Source organism: Dermacentor variabilis, chromosome 2 (genome assembly GCF_050947875.1).
Source record: "Dermacentor variabilis isolate Ectoservices chromosome 2, ASM5094787v1, whole genome shotgun sequence".
Classification (NCBI taxonomy): domain Eukaryota; kingdom Metazoa; phylum Arthropoda; class Arachnida; order Ixodida; family Ixodidae; genus Dermacentor; species Dermacentor variabilis.
This window is the reverse complement of record NC_134569.1, coordinates 59,897,599-59,917,290: the sequence shown is the minus strand read 5'-3', so window position 1 is coordinate 59,917,290 and position 19,692 is coordinate 59,897,599. Positions and strand designations below refer to the sequence as shown.

General features: G+C 51.9%; 1 protein-coding gene and 1 long non-coding RNA gene across 7 annotated transcripts in view; one reads left to right on the top strand and one right to left on the bottom strand.

Annotated features, from left to right (window-relative positions):
- Egfr (epidermal growth factor receptor) overlaps nucleotides 1-19,692 on the top strand; it is a 226,427-nt gene that overhangs the window by 183,321 nt on the left and 23,414 nt on the right. For 2 of the 6 annotated variants that reach the window (XM_075680695.1, XM_075680690.1), the window contains exons 2-8: nucleotides 10,548-10,672; nucleotides 10,910-11,693; nucleotides 12,549-12,672; nucleotides 12,823-12,990; nucleotides 13,609-13,665; nucleotides 14,553-14,752; nucleotides 19,474-19,606. In XM_075680695.1, the coding sequence (XP_075536810.1) occupies nucleotides 10,548-10,672; nucleotides 10,910-11,693; nucleotides 12,549-12,672; nucleotides 12,823-12,990; nucleotides 13,609-13,665; nucleotides 14,553-14,752; nucleotides 19,474-19,606 (1,591 nt within the window). Of the gene's footprint in view, nucleotides 1-9,248; nucleotides 10,144-10,547; nucleotides 10,673-10,909; nucleotides 11,694-12,548; nucleotides 12,673-12,822; nucleotides 12,991-13,608; nucleotides 13,666-14,552; nucleotides 14,753-19,473; nucleotides 19,607-19,692 lie in introns of those variants that run through there. The other 4 variants (XM_075680691.1, XM_075680692.1, XM_075680694.1 and 1 more) reach the window with 4 other exon arrangements.
- Nucleotides 15,320-16,790, bottom strand: LOC142571949 (uncharacterized). Its single transcript, XR_012825983.1, has 2 exons — nucleotides 16,543-16,790; nucleotides 15,320-15,601 (listed from the first exon to the last, which is right to left on the bottom strand). It is a non-coding gene; the product is annotated as an uncharacterized LOC142571949 (long non-coding RNA).

The following is a 19,692-nucleotide window of genomic DNA, read 5'->3' as shown; positions in this document are numbered from 1 at the left end:
CTGCACGCGAAGCTGGTCACATAATATCTGTCCTTTTTAACTATACTGTCGGCTCCCTGATCGGTTACGCGATGGTTTGTCACGTGTTTGACGCACTGTAAAATAATTTGCACCCTTTAAAGTGAAAAAGGGTGTGAATGTGTCTATAACTCACACCCTTAGGGTGGGATTTATATAACTGACGCCCTAAAGGCGTGAGTCAGACACATTTACACCCTTTTTCACTTTTAAGGGTGCAAATTATCTTACAGTGCGCCGTCCACTCGTTGAGAAAATCCGCATGAGTGCCGCAAGCGCACTGTATTCCACACAGCGCGCGTTCGTCTCGCGAATACACCAAGCCTCAGTCGGCTACCTTGTAGACTTCCCTTTGTGCATCGCGTCTTTTCACGTTTATCGCGCTGTTGCAGAACGGTTGCGGCGAAAATCTCCAGTTCCGTATAATTGATGAAAGCCTCTTCCGAGGCTTCCGTCTCCGAATTTTCGCGGCCGGGTGTTTCGCATCGCGCGGGGTCCGCGGCGGGCACACATGACGAACTCGGCCCGTATGTGCTACTACACGCATCTCACGCCGGGTCAGCGAGAATTCCTGGCCGCCGCTAGCTCACGGGCGCCCGTCGGCGTCTCCACAATTGCGCCGTGGCCCTCGCGGGCATTCTTCTCTTACCTCACTCCGCGGCGTTCGGTGCCGCCAGGCAGGGTCACGGCGAGGGGAAGAGATGCGGCGACTGAGAGAGGTTAGGCTTCAAGGAGGAAGGCTTAAAACGCAATAAGCGAAGTGGCTGGCCTGCCCTGCCACAGGAGGACACGCAGTATGGAGAAGCGAGGAAGCCGGCCAGCGGTTGGTGCGCGACTGCCTGGAGAAGAGAGAGAGAGAGAGAAAAGGAAAGAAAAGAAAACCGAGACGAGGGAACCGAACGCAGGGAACCGTCGCTGTTTCGCGAGCGAGGGATTTCAATGCGTCGTCGCCGCAGCTTCTCGGCGGCCCGGGAGACCTTGAAGACCGGGGTGCCGCTGGGGGAGATGCCTTTTTACATTTCTTTATTCGTTTATATCGTTCTTCTCCGCGAAGAGGTCGCGGCGGCGATGGGCGATTACTAACAAAAAAATAAGAGCGCGACGGAAGATAGAGAAAAAAGTGTTATTCCCAGCAAACAGCAGAATAAAAGAACGGTACGTATTCAGTCCACCGCATCGGGTCGTACAGGTACGGCCGGTAGGGGTTGTTTATATGGGCGGCGGGCCACGGCTCCATTTTATGCACCTCCTGTCGTTCATACGCGGGAGCGAGGGAGGCCTCGCATTCAGGAGTCGAAATGCGGGGGACATGACGCTCAGCTAGGCCGCTTCACCGGCGGGCGCACCCGTGCGCGGGCTCGGAAAGGGAGGAGGGCTCCGTCTTTCTTTCCCCCAACTGGCCTGGAAAGAGAACCCGGAGGCCAGACTCGGGCCAGACGGCGTGCGGCCCCGACCGGAGCGCAGGTGCCTTTGTTGGTTGCGGGCCAAGGCTGCCGCTGTGGCTCCCACACCTCCCCTTATAGGTGGGGTGGCGAAGGTGTGACAGCCAGTCTCCTCGGGCGTCGTATGCGCCCGATGCGCTCTTTTCTTTCTTCCGCGAGCAAAGAACGGGCGGTGGCTCCCTTTCTCCTTCCGCCTTGGCTCCTAGCATAACGTGTCAGCGCTTTCTTTTTCTCCCTTGCGAACCCGCACCCATTTGCCCTACATCGTAGGGCTTCGCGGCGGCTTGAAGACTTGATCCAGCTCGGGCACATTGTCTGTCGTCGTGCGTATACGCCGTTCACGCCTCCTCGTGTATTAACACAACCAAGAATTAGAAGTGGATATCGTTCCGTATAGTACGTTCTTAGCGGTTGCCTCTCATCCGTTAGGCGGTTTGCTTTCCGAAAAGGCGGTAGTTAGAAATAAGGCGAAACATTTCGGCCTAACTTTGTGACTCCTTCGTGTTGCGTGACGCTGTCTTGCGCCGCGATATGCAGAACAGAACCCTCGTGTTTCCCCGAACCTGTGTTTAGGTTGATTGCTATGAGCTGCTTCCTGGTTGTTCTTGATTTGTCTTGGAAATCGCCAGTGCGATTTGACTTAGTTGTCAGTGAGTGTATGCCAGGAAGTGAGTCGAAACGCGTATTCGACTTCTCTATAACGAGTACCTCGAAGGCAGTAGACCGCTTGATCGCAGAAGCGAAACAACGAACTGCTCGACCGTGTCACGCAGAGCCCGCTTCCGGATGTCTGCGAACGAACGCGTTTTCGGTGTGTTAGCGTGAAACGATGAAGTCCTCTACTACACTTGACCGCACAGACAACTTTCTTAGCGCACTTAAAGTCGAAAGAGTCGTGTCGCTTCTCGAGGAACAAAACAATCAAAACAACACGAGTTACTCGCCGAAATCACGCGGTGAAAACCGCACTGTTTGCTGTCATGCCTGGCAAACACATTCACCCAGTAATCGCGCTGTGTTAGCTATTGGCCCGCCTCTAACTAGAACTATCACGAGTGCTGTGATCCGTTTCAGTGTTTTTAGTGCAATTGACCTTCTGAAAGACCGAAAGAACCGAGTCCTACCCGAATCAGTGGGCCCGACCCGTCACTATCGCTCTGTTTCGGACTAGCGGTCGCTAGTCGCTGCCTTTCTCCATGGACGAACGAATCGCGAGGAATGAACGGCGCACTGCCGATTCTGATTGGCGCGTAAGGATCGTTTGCCCATCTTGCAGCGTCAGTCTATCTGGAATGGAGGAGAGGCCCGCAGGGAGCGATGTCATTGACCGGTGATTCGCGGAACGCACGCTAAGTCTAAACAAGCACATTTGCCCCGCTATGCCCGCTGCTTTGCTCCCTTAATGGCGTCGGTGACGTTGTTCTTGCGATTGTTGTTATTACGCTCACGGCGCCGGCCGCCTCCCGTCTTATTGAGGGAAAGAATAAAAAAGCCAGTACTAGATAAAACATATGTTCTAGGCGCTCTTTTCGTTCCATCTAGCCAGGCCTTTTTCTACGATGTTTCTTTCTTCACCTGTCTATTTCTCGCTCTTTGCTGCCTACATCCACAGCAGACGGCGCGAAGAAGGAAAGGAGAAGAAGCCACGTTACGCGCGGCATCTCGCGAGGTTTTGCGGGTTGTGATGCGATGGCTGGCTTGGGAGAAGGCAGGAGGGGGGAGGTCACAATAATGGAGGTTTTCCAATTTCGACCCGCGAAGGAGGGGAGGAGGAGCCATACATACTCGGTTGATCGTCTCCTTATGTCGAAAGAGAGCGAAGCTTGTGATGGGGGGGTCGCAGTATGCAACGAGCCTGGAGGGTTGAGAGGAAGAACGGTGCGGCAACAAAGAGAATTGCTGGGAAAGGGAAGCGAACGGCAACCCGAGGACCCGGCGAGAGCGAATCTTCTGGTCGTGGCGTCACCGGAGGAGGGGGGGATCTTCAGTCAGAGCGCGGCACATGGGTGAGAGTGTCGGCTGCGAGAGGCTTGTAATAATCGACAGCGCGCACCGCGGCACCCTTGCACACCCCGACGAGTCGAAGCGACCGCTGCTGTTGCTGCGGCACTGCAGACGTCGCGACAACGGTGGACGCGGTGCACCGCTTGTATTATATTATATGCGACCTGACGCCACCACGGCCGCAGCTGTAACACACCGCCACCATCGGGCTGCGGAATTTTCGATGGGAACTCGAGGGAGCAGAGTGGCGCGGCGCTTGCAAGGCTCCCGCGCTTCACTCCGCGAGATGTTTCTGTGTGTTGTGTTTCGGCGTTTATTTTTGTTTTATTCCCCCGTCATTGGCCCCCATCCCTGACGCCCGCGGCTTGCGTGGTTCGGGCGGCGTCTCTGGTTTTTGTTGCTGCTGTTTGTTTGTTGTCGTATGCCGTCCGGGCTGCCAGAGGCGTGCATATTTATGGCCGGATTTTTGTCGCCCTCGAGACGGCCTTCCCCCCAATCGGATTAATGGCGCATGCGCCTTTCATAATAGAGGCGCCGCGGAGGCCCTTCAATCTCCCTTACTTTGGCGTCGCTACGGGATTACGTGTTCGGCGGAGACCAGGTACTTCATGGACATTCCACCGGACACCTGCGAGCAAGCATTCCTTACCGTCGTTTCTGTGTTTGTTGTTTTACGTGGTGGCGATGATGGTGGCGTTGTAGAATGTTGGGCATCTTATTAGTTTCAAAATTATTTCGAGACCGTGACTGCGATGTTGACCTCCTAAACGGCTGCTTAAATTGTGTGCTTCAGAATTAAGTTGGCGGACTTCATCCGTCGCTGCCGCCGTCTAAACACACTATTTACACTCATCTTGGTTTTGCCGAGGCAACATGCCCCCCTCCTTACCTTTCTCCTGACGCGTGGGCTGCCAACCGCGACAATATATCTTGTTAAACACAACGACCAATCACAGCCGGCTTGACGTGCGTTCGAAAGCGAATTGCCTTGGCGCATTTTCCCACGCATATATATCTCCATCCGCGGATTAAGTCCAGCGCAGCTGACTGTTCCAGTACTTGCGTACTGGGGCACACCGAAATAAAAGTCGTCTCATAAATTATCCGGTTTTCTTTAGCGCTCAGAACGCTTACCCGGGTGCCTCCTCGCGGCCGCCAGGTCGCATTCGCATACACGCACTTTTTTTTTTCTTCTTCTACGCACATGCGAATGTGACAAGCCGTCAGGCGAGGGCGGCGTGGCAGGAAAACTCTCGCGCGAGATCTCTGCGTTGCTTCTTTCGCCGAGGTTGCGGTGCACTTGGCGGTACCGCAGGTGGTTGCGGTGCGTCGCGTCCTTGGACGAAGGGCACGACCGTTGTCGCAGGGTGTGTCTCGCGCCTCTTGTCGTATAGCAACAATGGCCGATCAAGCTTCGCGCGCCGTACCTCGTGAGCCGCGTCTCGCGGTGCGAAAACAAAACGCGCGCCTTCGTCCCGCTTCCCTTTGGTAGTGTTAGCTTACACCGAAACGTTGGACAGAGAACAGCACAGGCGATGCTCCCTTTCTAAGCACTCGCGCGGCGACGTCGAGGCACGCGGTGTTTGTGTGTTGTTTTGAGGGGTTGGTGGCATCGTCCCTGGAACGTGAGCTCGCGCAGTGGATCTGGGAACGACGCCGGCGATACTGGATGCGCGGACGCCGTTGGTGCGCCTGGAGCCGAGCGAACACGTGACGAGACTATGCAGATTGCCCGCGCGCGGAAGAGCCGAGTGCGATCGAACACAATGGACCTGTTCTTGGCACCCGAGCTATTGTTTGGGCGGCGTTTTCTTTGGGCGCTGGACCCACGGGCGATGTACACGAAGCAAAAGAGAACGAAGGACAAATCTAGGCGGCGTGATAGCTCGCCAACGAGTGTGGTATAGAACCTACGTATCTTCCGCCTACATACCTTCAGTATTGTTTTGACTTACGTAGCTTTAACGATATGCATTCCATAGCGCGATGTCATCTTATGTTGTGTGGCTCTTCTTTGGAAAGTTACGCTCTATTAGCTTTGTACACTGTCGTTTCTTTAATTATTAATTGTAACAGTCCGTGCGCTCATGCATAATTTGCCTTCTCAGTCATACTCGAGACAATGACCATAGGGTCTATAGTACCGCTTTGACAGGAAGGAAAAAAACAAAAAAGCATCAGGTAACACTCATTAAAAGAACGAAGCGAAAGCCGCTCCTTCCCCTCTTCTACAATAAACGTTTAGCCCGTGTGTTTCGCGTAGCGCTGCTTCAGCGAACTGTCTTGTTAAAAACGGGAAGCTCGGCAGTAAAAGAAAATGCTTTCGTTAGTGGCCAGGTGTGCTTGCCTTACACGTCGTAGTGCGGCCGCGTGCTGTAAAGATATAACTGGCGTCAGTGTATCTTGCGACCAGCTCTCTCCGAGAAAAAATGTAAGAACGCTGACGTTGTAAATGTTTACGGAGCCTCGGTTTTCCGTTTCACGTTCCTCGTAAAACGAGAGGGGTCATTGTTTGTACCTATAGCTCTGCGTCATACATAATTCTTACAACCAAGGTCATGTGGTGTGCTAAGTCTTTTCGCTGCCGTCCGGGCTTTGGTCACAAGATTCTTCACGTGCAGCGGTGCTCTGCCAACCATTTATTCCGTTTCGCAGTTCCAAAAAATACGGATGGTTTTGTCGCGTTAAGAGAGTCTCGTACGAAGGAGAACTGCAAGCAAGCTTGGAAGGTCGGCGCTGATTCATGATTGAGACAGCCATCGGTTGCCGTTTTGTACGGTGATAGCGCGCTTTTGGATGTTTGATAGCCCCTCCAGAGTGCGTCTTTTCTTTTTTTTTTGCGTGGCTATGGCGTTACGCTGTTGAGTTCGAGGTCGCAGGTTCGATCCCTGCCTCGACGGCCGTATACCGATCTTGCAAGAACGCTCGTGTACCGGGTGCATTGGGTGCACGTTTAAAAACCCCAGGTGGTCAGAATTAATCCGGAGTCCCCCCCTCCTCCCTCCCTCTACGGCGTGCCTCATAATCATATCGTAGTTCTGGCACTTAAAACCCCGGAATTCATTCATTTTGCGAGTAGTACCGTTAGCGCGATATTTATGCAAAAACTATTTGCTTCAATAAATTCCGCCAGTTCAGCAAAGTCGGCGCTTTGTCCGGTTGTTCTGTCTATGCTTTCGCGCTACCTCGAAACAAGTCTTGCAAAATAAAAGGCAACGTTGATGCTAATTATGCGATGAACTCGTATTGGGGTTCGGGAACTTCGCACCGTCAATCTAGGAGGAAATGTATACTGAGCTGGTCTCGAAACCTATTTGCAGAATGTGTATTTTGTATGGCAATATTGTTCGGCTCTGTTATGCATTCGGTGCAGCTAATAACAACAGCGTTGTTCGGAAAATGTGGTTCATACAGATTGCAGCTGCGCGGGTCAAATCACCATCCATTTTTCTCACATTTGTGCATATGTTGTTCGCTGCTGTTGGCGCACTTGTTTCACTGCGCGGTGAACTCTCACGTGTGCGCGAGCGTTCGCACACTGCAGTCGTGTTCTCTTCTCAGATTACCCTTCCCCTATTGTAAGGTAGCACACTGGGTGCAATCCAGATTAACTTCTTTCTCTTACACTCTTTCTTGAACACAGAGCGATGTACAACTTTTCACGAAGACGACGTGATTCACCATCTTTACGATTTCGCTTAGCTTTTCTCTTTGGTACACCGTGTGTTCTATCTAGCCGTTGTCAGTCCACGCAGATATACACGACGCTTTCGTAGAAAGCGTTAAAGCGGACCGTAAGGTCGCTTGATAATATTAAAGTTTACCGGCGAACCAAATCCCACGGCCCGTATGGAAAAGTACCGGATCTTCGCGCGAGCCTGTTATACGTGCCTGAGATTTCGGACAGGTCGGCGAACCTCGCCACGTTGCGATTCGTCGTTGGCGCATCTAGCGCACGCACACAGGACACCGCATTCTCCGCCCGCGGGCCCCGTGGGGCCGTTTCTCCGGAAAGCTGCCCTGTAAACACGGAACGCCAGCCTGTATAGCTGAGGCAAGCGTCGTCGCACGACGTTCGTTTTCCTGCGTTTGATCGAAAGCCTCAGTTCGAGAGGGCGACACGCACAGCGAGCGGATGGTAACTGTGCTCCCTCGCTCTCTTATTCGAATCACGCGACTGCAATGCAACGCGATGCGACGCGCGCTGTTGCCTGCACTGTAGGACGTGCTCGCCTTTCTGGGTGAGTAAAAGAATAATAAAATATATATTACCGAAGGGGAAACAGGGCTTGGAGTTGGCGCATGCATTCCACGCAGAGTGTAGGCGACGGCAATGCTTCGAATATGCAGGGAGCGCGCAGGGTCATGAAAGGAAAGGAGATGAAATAAAAGCGGCTCGAGAGAACGAGTGGTGGGGGCGGCGATTCTTTTTTTTTTTTTCCCCGCCGCCTCTCGTCCAACAAAAGGGGTGTTTCGAAAAGAACAGCAAAACGGAGCAACCGTGACCGATGCCGCCGGTGTGTTTAGGTCACGTTTCGCACCGTCGCTGGTGCCGTGCTCAACTCTCTTTCTCTCTCGTCGGATTGGAAGGAGAGAGAGGGAGAGAGAGTGTGTGTGTCGGCGGTGAGGAAGGTCGGGATATACGATCTGCGAAGGGACGCAAGGGTCACCACTTCGGGTCGGGTCACGCCGCGAATACTTCTGCCGAGAACGCCACCTTGATGCTTCGTTTTCCTTTTTTTGACGACTATCCGTGATGCAAGGTTAGTCGCTCGACTTTTTTGTTTTCTTTCCCTTTACTTTCCGAGTACATTTTGCGTCACGTGTTTGCGGAAAAATATGTTGGCCTCCTTGGAAAAAAAGTTGCGAGCGAAGAGGAGGGAAAGGGGGTGGCAGGGAGAGCCGCGGAAAGCTTGTTTACGGTCGAGCGAACAAATGGCGTGTCACGTTGTCTTTAGCGCGCTCTGCTTATGAAAGCGAGACTTCCCTGACGTCAGTATACGAATCCATTCTCTATGCATACGGTTTCACTGATCAATGGGGGATCCGGAGGCGTGGCTGTTTTGTCCTTATGTTTGCGACGTTTAGAAAACGAGTTCTTGTGCCTGGGTTGGGTGTCGGTTACTAATAGATGGTCATTTCAAGTGCGGTGATCGAAACATTGTTCTTAGGAAATGTGGATTCTGCACGGGCTAGTCAAATGCCGCTCTAGTTTACTCGGTTGCCGCTATGCTCGAAACCTCATGAGTTTGTGAGAGTGCATTTGTGAAAACTTCGCACATACGAGTTAAAGTGTTCATGGTGTACTCGCGTATAACCGGATCATCGTACTTAGATGAACGTCGTCGTCTTGCCTCTGTTATATCCATTCAGCCACGGTTTTTGCGATATTTAGTGTCGTTATTATCGCTTTAAGGAAGTTTTTCTGCCGACGCTTTTCGATAAACGCGCTTCCTCAGCGCTCCCAGTGCTCTTGCAAGAAAGATGCCGCGCTGGCGATAACGGCGACCGAGGCGCCTTGTTTTCACCGGTGCTGGTTGGGTCGCCCGTCTGGCTTAAAGAGTATTTCCTTGAGCCAGCGCGTCCCTTCTCGAGAGGGGCTGCTGGTCGCAGTGCAGACGCAGCTGGCAGTGCCTTGTTGAGCCTCCTTCAAGAAAGGCGCCTTCTAGGAGTGCGTGCTCACCTAAGACTGCGATTAGATAAGCCGCCTTATCACGCTGACGGCCCGAGCGCACGGAGCGCCGCGCAGCACCTTTCCGGGCGTCGGCTGGAATTCGTGCCGGCGAACAGACTGCACACCAACCACGTTGAGCCATAGGCCGCTCGCGGTTTGCTCGCAGCCGTAGGATTGGCGCGGCGCGCTCTCGCGAGGGGGTGCAAAGTACACGAGCGCGCGCGCGCAAGTCGGTACGACTCGGGCGTACAGCACACGCACACGCGTAACGTAAGACGCCGGAGAAGTCCCTCCCGCGGTCCGGTCCTCGACGGTGTTGGTGGTGGGGCTCTTCTCTCAGGTGTCGGCCGTCGTGTAAACAGTGGTTCTCCGCGCACCGCGTGACCGAATTGCAGATGATGGCGAGACGGCGAAGGATTATGCTCAGCGGCCGACCGAGCGAGCTGGTTCCCTGCTTCGGCCTCCTGACGCGGAGGCCCTCCAGGTCGTAGTGCCACGCTGTTTCTTCCTGGAGGACGCAGGAGCCGGAGGACGTCGCCGCCGGGACCAACGAGTGGCCGCGCAGCATCCCAATACTCGGCGCTCCCAGGCTAAGCGGAGCAACGGTAGTGATAACGTGCCAAGGGTGTGACTCAGCATACGCGCCTGCTACGGGTATCGCCAGATTATACTCAAGCTCCGAGAAAAACGGTCATCCAGATTGCCCTGGCCTCTGACCCTCGTCCACTCTCCAGTTGTACGAACGTGCAGTGATTCGCGGCTGTTTTTATTGTACGCAATTTAAAGCGTACTACGCGGCAGCCAGTAGAGGTTGTCAAACAGTTCCTGTTGTGTGAAAAGTGCTGTTCGCCGAAGGTGATGCGGACGGTGGCTGTCGGCAACGTCGAGTCGCCATGACCGTGAGGACTCAGCTCGTCGTGGTCTTTCTTCTAGTCAGTTTCGGACTTCTGGTGTCTTCTGGTGCCGGTCAGTCCAAAAAGAATGGCCATGTCAAGAAAGGGAAAAGTACGTATTACTGATTGTGGTGGTATTTCTTCTCCTTCGCAGACGTTGCTGCAGCCCGTAGCACTGTGGAGGTTTTCGCATATTCGACTTGCACGCTTACTTGCTGTTTTGTGTTACCTCTTCTTCTTTGTTGTTTGAGTGCCATGCTTTTCAGAGTGGAAATTATTTTGTTTGTTGAGTGTATAAGACACCTAGTGACATTCTTCGAGCACAGCACACTGATCTGAATGATGTGACAAGGAAGCATGATAACGCAGTTTGCATTTCTTTGCTCTGGGTTAGACGTCTCATGTTATGTATCTATGCGTTCTAGATCATTTGTGTGACGGACGCTTGTTGACTTTGAATGCATGTTACGTTAAATGCATTGGTTGACACCACTCGTTGCTCTTTTCGCTACGCAGTCTGCATCGGCACAAATGGCCGAATGTCGGTTCCATCGAACCGAGAGCATCACTACCAGAACCTCAGGGACCGCTACACAAATTGTACATACGTGGACGGGAACCTGGAGTTGACATGGCTACAGGTGAGAACTCTCCAGTTTTACTTTCACTTCAAACAAGTGTCTGTTTAACGGATGAAGTACATTTCAGTAAGCAGAAGCAGATATACAACTATCCACTAATGCATTGTTGCTGGCCAGCTATGTCGGGAAGGTTGTTTGCATTCTTGTGCAGCACTGAGCGAAGAGAACCCCTTCGTCTCGGGTCTGTTGCTCGCGTAACAAGCGCTGACCATGGCGCCCCCAACGTCTACTCCGCAGAACAAGAGCCTGGACCTGAGCTTCCTGCGCGACATCCGCGAGGTGACGGGCTACGTGCTCATCTCCCACGTGGACGTGCAGCGCATCCTGCTGCCGAGCCTGATGATCATCCGGGGCCGCAGCCTCTTCAAGCTGAACGTGCACGACGAGGAGTTCGCGCTCATCGTGACGCTGTCCAAGATGGAGAACCTCGAGCTGCCGGCGCTGCGCGACATCCTGCGCGGCAACGTGGGCTTCTTCAACAACTACAACCTGTGCCACGTGCGCCACATCCAGTGGGACGAGATCCTGTCCGGCCCGCCGGCGCACATGGTCTACGTGTACAACTTCACGCAGCCCGAGCGCAGCTGCCCGCCCTGCGACGCGTCGTGCCGCGGCGGCCACTGCTGGGGCGAAGGGCCGCACAACTGCCAGAAGTTCTCCAAGGTGAACTGCTCGCCGCAGTGCCACCAGGGCCGCTGCTTCGGGCCGGAGCCGCGGGAGTGCTGCCACCTGTTCTGCGCCGGCGGCTGCGTGGGGCCCAAGCAGAGCGACTGCCTGGCCTGCCAGAACTTCTACGACGACGGCGTGTGCAAGCAGGAGTGCCCGCCCATGATGCGCTACAACCCGAACACCTACTCGTGGGACTACAACCCGGACGGCAAGTACGCGTACGGCGCCACCTGCGTCAAGGACTGCCCCGAGCACCTGCTGCGCGACAACGGCGCCTGCGTCCGCAACTGCCCGCCCAACAAGAAGGCCCAGCAGGGCGAGTGCGTGCCCTGCGACGGACCCTGCCCGAAGAGTGAGTGTCCTCCGCCCAGAGTGCGCGACGTCTGTCCTTGTAGAGAGAGAAAAAAAAAGTACGCGGAGTACTTATGAGGAGTTTTTAATCGTGTGCGCTACACTGTTGTTCACTTCGCGGACGTCACTTTCTCGACGCGGGTGGCGATTGTGAGCTATACCAGTAGAATCTGACGTCAGTGTCGTTTTCACATGAGTGATTGGTTTAGTGCGATGACAGGATGGATAGTATGCGAGTGAGGCTAAAAGCAAATTTGCCTTTCCTACTCCTCGGCACGAAGGACAGATCGTATGGTAGAAAAAAAAGAAAGAAATGCTCCAAACTTCAAGCAGTACAGCGCAGCAAAGTTTTCGCCAAAGGCTACTAGAGGAGAATACGGCCTCTGATTGAAGTTGCTCATCCAGTCCAAGTTCTTTAGTTTAAAAATATTTTGCCTTGATGATAGAAAGCTGCCCTTCCAGGAATACGTTTCTCTTGTCACTGAGGTCGCCAGTATATTCTGTTTGCATGCTTACCTATATTTTAAACGAAACTACAGTTTCTCCGTAGCCATTGCTAGACCAGGAAGAACGGGCAGTTCTTTACCCGGCTACACAATTTTCTCGTCCTTCAGCGCTCAGCATTATAATGAACGACTGACGAGTTTTGTAAATGGCTGTTTCGGACGAATTTTTTCATGTGTAGCGATGTCGCTGTGCGATTATGTTGTATGCGACTGGTAACGGGCATGCGGCCATGACGTAATGCTTTCTTTCGTGTAGTGTGTACGATGCTACAGCTCCGTCGTACGTAGCTCTTTCCCACTGAGCACAGCGCAGCGCGTGACTGGCGGCTTTCCCGCGTTTCCTCTTGCAGACTGCCAAGGGGTGAGCGTCGTCAACTCAATCAACATCGAGGACTTCCGCGGCTGCACCATAATCGAAGGTTCCCTTACCATCTTGGACTCGACATTCAACGGCTTTCAGGAAGTTTACGCCGAGTACGTGCTTCTTTCTTTCTCCTTTATTTATTTTTTCTTCCTTGTACAAGTGTGGCCGTTCACAAGGCTCTGAGCGTGTGGTGTATTGTGAGAGATGTCTGGCCATACTCGGTGGAAAAATCACGGTCCCTCGCGAACTTTTCCTCGCAGTTTCTCGTTCGGTCCGCGCTACGACAAGATGGACCCGAGCAAATTGGAAGTGTTCAGCACGCTGAAGGAAGTCACTGGCTACGTCAACATCCAGGCTTCGCATCCCAACTTCACGTCGCTGTCGTACTTTCGCAATCTAGAAGTCATCGGCGGTCGGACACTAACAGAGTAAGATTTATTGTTTCTTGTTTTTCACTGTTATGAACAGTGCAGAAAAAAAATGCTCATTTTATATCATGCCGCGAGCGCGGCACTGCGTGGTAAAGAAAACGTTGCATTCATATGTGAGCCTCGGTGATTGGGCTTTTGTGCGCCCTGCGGGCCAAGTTGATCGTACTTGCGCTTCCATTAGTCACGTAACTGTATTAACGACAAAAAAGACTGCTCTTTGGAAAAATAACTAATAGCAGAAGTCACGCTGAGATTTAGGGGACCTCTTAAAAGAATCTATGATGTAGCATGCATGGTGCTAGCAGTCTCCTTAGCATGTTCGACAATTCCTATTTAGCGATTTACCGTCGATATTAGTCGAGAGAAGTGCCGCAGATTATCTGTTTATATCGAGGTTGCTATAACCCTTGTTACTTCGACATCGAAGACGGTAATTTTTCGCTTTACGATGCAGCTCGTAAAATAGGGATATAAACGCAGGGTACTTTTCTCGAAATGCCAGCTAATCGGCGACGTACGATCATAACTGTAAAGTAAGTACGCATGGCCTGCCTGGAGTTCGCATGGTGGTGAGACTGGTGTCGTTTGGCCTCCTCTCCCTTCTCCTCTCTGTAGCGGCATCCACGGTCACTTAGTTTCCCACCTCACGCACGAGTCCAAGGGGCACGACAGGTAACGCTGCGGTGGCCACTTGCAGTGCTGCATGCGTGTCGTTGGCCTGTCTGTCCACGTGCCCGATAGCCGCAGCTTGTCAAAGCAATCGTTTTTCCTTTGCCTTGTGAGCGCTCTTCGTTTTGTAGCTGTACACGTGTTTCGTCTGTAGTTGCGCGAACTGCGCGCAGAGGAGGTCCTTTCGTGCCGCTCGCCTCTCTCTTTCTCTGCAAAATGGTCACCTGTATAGTGTTCTTGTGTTGGAATCGTTGCTTGAACTTATAACGTCGCTGCTGGGGCTGTCTTAGTAGGCTGCTGGTTCACATGTCGCTTTGCCAGTTTGCTTATTTTATGTTTTTTTTTCGTTTGTTATACATACTATAGTTCGTGGTTTCCTCTGCCTACATACTGTAGATAGACCCTGCCATTAAATTTTATTTGGACATAGAAGTGAACTTTATGACCACCTTGTGGAGTGGGTTATCGGGGGTGGTGTGGTCGAATGATCACTTTCTGGGATACCTTTAAATTTGCGAGATTTCGCGTGACTGGCACTGGATGCGTAAGCGTCCGACAGCTTTCCTGGCATTGCTAAAACAACCTTGCATGACTTTGCGTCAAGTATGCTGTCGCTCGCATACGCCTATGCATCCGGCACTATACACGTGAAATCTTGCGAAAATGTCCGCGAATGTACCGCCCCAGAAGCTAAAAATTATGTAGGCTCGGCTGAAGTTATCAGGCCGAAGCTGCGGCAGAAAGTTTTCCTGGTCTGTCATGTTTCTCCGCTCAAATAATGTGATAAAACTGCATGGGTGTTGTCTGCGGGCGATTAAACGTCGGCGCAGTGTGCCTCTTCGGCGGTGACGTGACGTATAAACGTCCGATGTCTCGCGCGCGTGCTGCAGGTATTTCGCCGCCTTGTACATCGTGAAGAGTTCGCTGAAGTCGCTCAACTTGCGGAGCCTGAAGAAGATCCGCTCGGGCAGCATCGCCATCCTGGAGAACAAGGACCTGTGCTTCGCCGACAGCGTCGACTGGTACCAGGTCATGAAGTCTAACGCCCACAACGTGCTACTTCAGCGGAATGCCGACAAGGCCGAATGCGGTAAGATTCGTGGATATATATATATATATATATATATATATATATATATATATATAATGTATCGTGTATATCGTGGACGCTTAAGGTATTGCTTAGTGTACACCTAGGATAGGGTTGTCGGCACTACGCATGGCGCAGAACCTAAATTCGGCTTGTTGCAGACCTGCGGAATAGACGAGAAAACCATGGCCAGGCGGCGCTGCTGCGCCTCCCCCAATGTGGAAACGCCAAGCAGCGCGGTCGCGTCGTGGCGTAGTCTCCGCTTTGTTTGCATTGTGCCGTTCGCGCTTTTCTTCGCTGCTCGTTCTCACGGCGCTCCGTTTTCGACGGCGGCAGATCGCCTGCTTGTGCAACAGCGATGCAAAGATTGCCGTGCGGTTTCAAGAAGGTTGCCGACGCCGACAGCTTTTTTTTCGTGGCGGCAACCTCACGATAGGGGAGCGTCTGCTTCCGAACGTGTACGGCGTTGAACAAATTGTGGACGGTGATGTGAGAGTGAAAGCCAAGTGCGTGTCACAGGTGTCCGACAAGGTCGTATATGACGTCGAGTTAGAGGTACGCACCATGTTCAGAAATTTAGCCACTTTTATTTCAATTGCAACATAAGTCACACTGGCAGCAGGAACTTCTGTTGTCATACTACTCGATGACTGCAGATCCATTGGGCTGCTTCTTGACGGTTCCGTCACTTTACAAAGGCATGTTCTGGAGTCTGTTTCACACGTGTCTTGCTGCTGCTCAAGAGCTGCGTCGCTGCAGTACGAAAGCACATGTCCCGGTGGTGCTGACTGCTGAGAAGACTGTTGTGATTGCCATTGGTCTGTTTGGCGCCACTTCCATCTGCATCGCCTATAATTTAAATTAAAATTAAATTATGGGGTTTTACGTGCCAAAACCACTTTCTGATTATGAGGCACGCCGTAGTGGAGGACTCCGGAAATTTCGACCACCTGGGGTTCTTTAACATGCACCTAAATCTAAGCACACCGGTGTTTTCGCATTTCGCCCCCATCGAAATGCGGCCCGCATATAAATGAAACAGTATGTGTGCCTATTTTTTGTGGGGATTAAATTACTCCCAATAATATGTTTGCAAAGGTAACGTTCCTGTGATTGTGTGCATATATTATTCTACAAGAGTGGTACCACTACAAGTTATGATACTTGCACACCTAGATACTTAGAAAGCATGGGAAAACAACAAAAATAACGCGCATGTCTCGAGCTGCTGCTTTCCGATCTGCCGCTTCCCGACGCACGCGACGACCGCGGCTTGCATTGAATACGGTCTGCTACCACACAAAAGTAGCGCGCGGCCCCTTTCGTTACCTGCACAACTAGTAATTTAAGTGGCAGCGTTTGGAAAAGGGAAATAATTATCTTGAGCTCGTCCATGCCGATCGCGAGTGAAGGCACAGTGCAATCAAATAAATTCGGGGGTTCTAAGTGCCAGAACCACGAAATCATTATGAGGCCCGCTGTAATGGGGAGTCTCAGGAATAATATTAACCTCGGGGGGGTTCTTCAACGTGCACAAAAATCAAAGCACACGGTAACAAGGGTGTTCTTGCATTTTGCCCCTATCGAGATGCGGCCGCCGTGGCTGGGAATCGAGCGCGCGTCGTAGAGCTTAGCGGCGCAACACGCATGCATTTACCGCTAACAAACGGCGGATGCCACCACAATTCAACAACGCGACACGCCTAAACAAACGGCCGTGCACTAAAAACAGGCATATGACTATTCCGCTTTCAAGATATTACACGCGAATGCGAAAGTATGAGGCTTACTTGACTCGGCGCACTGCAGCTATCCATGCTTGTCGTCTGTCCTTCTCGTACCACTTCCCAGGAAATCTGTAGAACTTCACGGGCGGCGTACGACCTTTCGTGTCTTCGAGGCTGCTGTGGCAATCAACAACACATCAGTATTGCGTGCCACCTTTCCTGGCTGATGAGGTCGCACTCGGCATCGCAAAAACCACGCGCACGAGCGCTCCCGCCGTACAGAACACGGGCGCGCGCCAGCGCAGCGACGACCCTCGACACTTCCATCGGTCCGCTAGGGGAGCATTCGGCGCTGGTGCCGGGCGGGCAAACTTTAGGTTGCCTCGTCTATAGCAAGGTTACGGAAGTTTCGCGAAGGCGGACAGTTGTCGTGCACGTACCTGAGAGTTAGCCAACCTACGCGGGGTGCACGTGTGCGGGTCTACAGTTGTGCTTTTACTTGCTTTTATTTTCGCCGGGCGAAAATTTGTTGTCGAAACTGAGTGGCTGATGCGCGTTGCCTCCTTCGTTCTTCGTTTTTCGTCTCTGATGCGCTGCAGATTTTAGGGATGACCCCTACGTCGTATCGCAGACGGTGGCTGCCCGTTAACACGCGTCACGACAGTCATCTTGAAACGCAACGAAATGAAGATGCGGGTTGCGTTTTCGCAAAAGTCGCAGTTCCTCCCGAAAGTCGAAGCATTGACTGTGATGGCTAATTATTAGACAGCTGTACGAAGTAAATTAAGCAGTGTTGTCAGCCGCGTAAACTGTAGTAAACATTTTCTTACTAACTAAATTAATAAGCACGTTGTCGCGCGCGCTCAGGAAAACGCGAGCACATTTCACTCGGTGACTGCGTACAGGCGCTGTCAGAACGCTGGCGTGATGCGCAGCAACAGCAGCGGCGAGTGAATTCATCTTCGTGCTGCCTTTCGCGTCACTGCGAACCAGGCGCGCCAGAACGCCGCGCATGCGAAGCAATCGTCTGTCTCGGGCCGGCCTAACCTTCGAACCCACCGCAGATTATCTCCAAGCTAGGGCGCGCGCGGCCGCACTAGCTTGGCCGCAGCCGGAGTACGAGAGGAAATGCACGCTAACCTGCCTCCTCCCCCACCCCCCTCCTAGCGCGCGCACATCTCCCCGCTCTCATCCCCCCCTCTCCTGCCCCACCTGGCGAGCGTGAGAAGACGCCGCCCACCATCCTTCTCAGTTCTCCCTGGAAAACTTTCCCTCACACATACAGCATGGGGTGTGCGGTCGGGATGCTATCGGACTTGGCCGCTTTATGCGGATCATCACGGCGACGCCGACGTCAATAATTCGCCTGGAGTGTCCATATAGTTGCTATCGCAATAATATCAGAAATTCCAGATCTCGTGTCGCGTTTTAATGAACGCGGCAAACGGGAGTGACTGAAAACTGTGTGGCATGGGCAGTGCCGTATGTACGCCGTGATTTACAAATGCGAACTTTATGCGTTAGCCGCCTGTATAAGTTCCGACATGCAGGAGTAACCGCTATGGTGTTAGAAACTTGAGAAAGTGTAAATATTTTATGCTATCACAACTATGCTCGGGCTATATGTAGCTTGCCAAGGGCTTGGTATAGGCCGCATGCATAAGTTAGGTTTGACTGGTTTAGTGGTTTCATGCAGCCATTGTTGCAGTGCAGCACGAAGTGATTTGGAACGGCTATGTGCACTTTACATGGACTGCTGCATTTCAATGTGCAACGGGTGCAGCTGCTCACTGTGTGGCTTTGTAAAATGAACATGCGGGACAAAATAAGTCCAACAGAAATTTTATCAATTTATCAGGAGCGCAGCAAGTGGAGCACAACAACACTATTTGCCTAATTATTCAGTAATAATGAGATTGCCTTTAATTATAGCACGATCACTTGATACAGTACTGGAAAATCTGGAAAGGTTATCCTGGCAGCAAATACAAGAAAATAATTTAAAGATTTTTAACTGACAAAGAAATGGAATAAGTGGCGTCCAATACAGATGAAAAAGCGAGTTTTTGTGTGACAGTTCGCTGGAGGTCAAATTATACACTGCTTGCTGCTGCCCTTGTTTAGGGACTGTACTTCATTCACTGTAAAACATTCAACTATGATTACGATACTCCCTGTTGCGAAATTTGAGCGCAGCTGTATACGTGTTTTCATTTTGTGATATATTGGCTGGACGCACAATCTGTGGACAATCTGTCTCATGCAGCACGTTGCAAACGGAGTGATGTGTGGTGCAACTGCCTCGTGAGAGGCAGTTGCACCACACATCTCATGTAGCGCTTTGTTTCCATGTATGGTATTGATGGCGTCATCGGTGATCAGACGCACGCTACTCTGGCGCCATCTTGTAGCCATCGTAGCCGCAGAGCCCGTCTTGCACAGAGCTATGCTTTTCTTCTCATGGTTTCGTCACACCCTTCTCCTCTTCTTTCAACCTCATGTTTCCGCTGCACCGTTCTCCGCTTTCCTCCTTGCGCTTTCTTTGCTATCACTACCTTTCATACCCCGCTGCACTCCACGTTCGCTCTTTCATCCTTCGCTGTGCTCATTTGCTCGATTACGAGGGACGCCGACACTCACCGCAGGAACGAGCGTCCAAGAGTTGTGCTCTAAAGAAATATCCAGTGTGACTTAGTTCAGTAAGCCTTTGTTCTTCACATATGTTCAATATGTGCACTTTTCAGCAGTGTCGCATGCATCTCGATGCTCGCTTAGCATAATTCTTCAAAACGAATAAATGTCAATACTTCTAATTATAGCAACAAGGCAGGTAACGCTAGCTGAGTGATTGCAGTGGTACATAATAAGTATAATTTTTATTCTGTAATGATTTTGTAGTAGTGGCCAATATTTATGCACTTGCACATGCACCAGAAAGAAAAGCTCTTATATTTTGCAGTAGTACTAAAGCTTCTTCAACATTTTTTCTTGCAGAGGCACAAAAGCTTGTATGCCACCCACAGTGCTCCTCAAGTGGTTGCTGGGGCCCAGCACCGAATGAATGCCTGTCCTGCAAATCATACCGTCTAGAAGACACTTGCATCGACAAGTGTGACACACCTAAAAGGTAACAACAAGAACATACATGCTTGCACCTGCCTACATTATACAATGCTAAACTAGTGGTGATGCTTTGTGTTTGTGGGAGCTGGG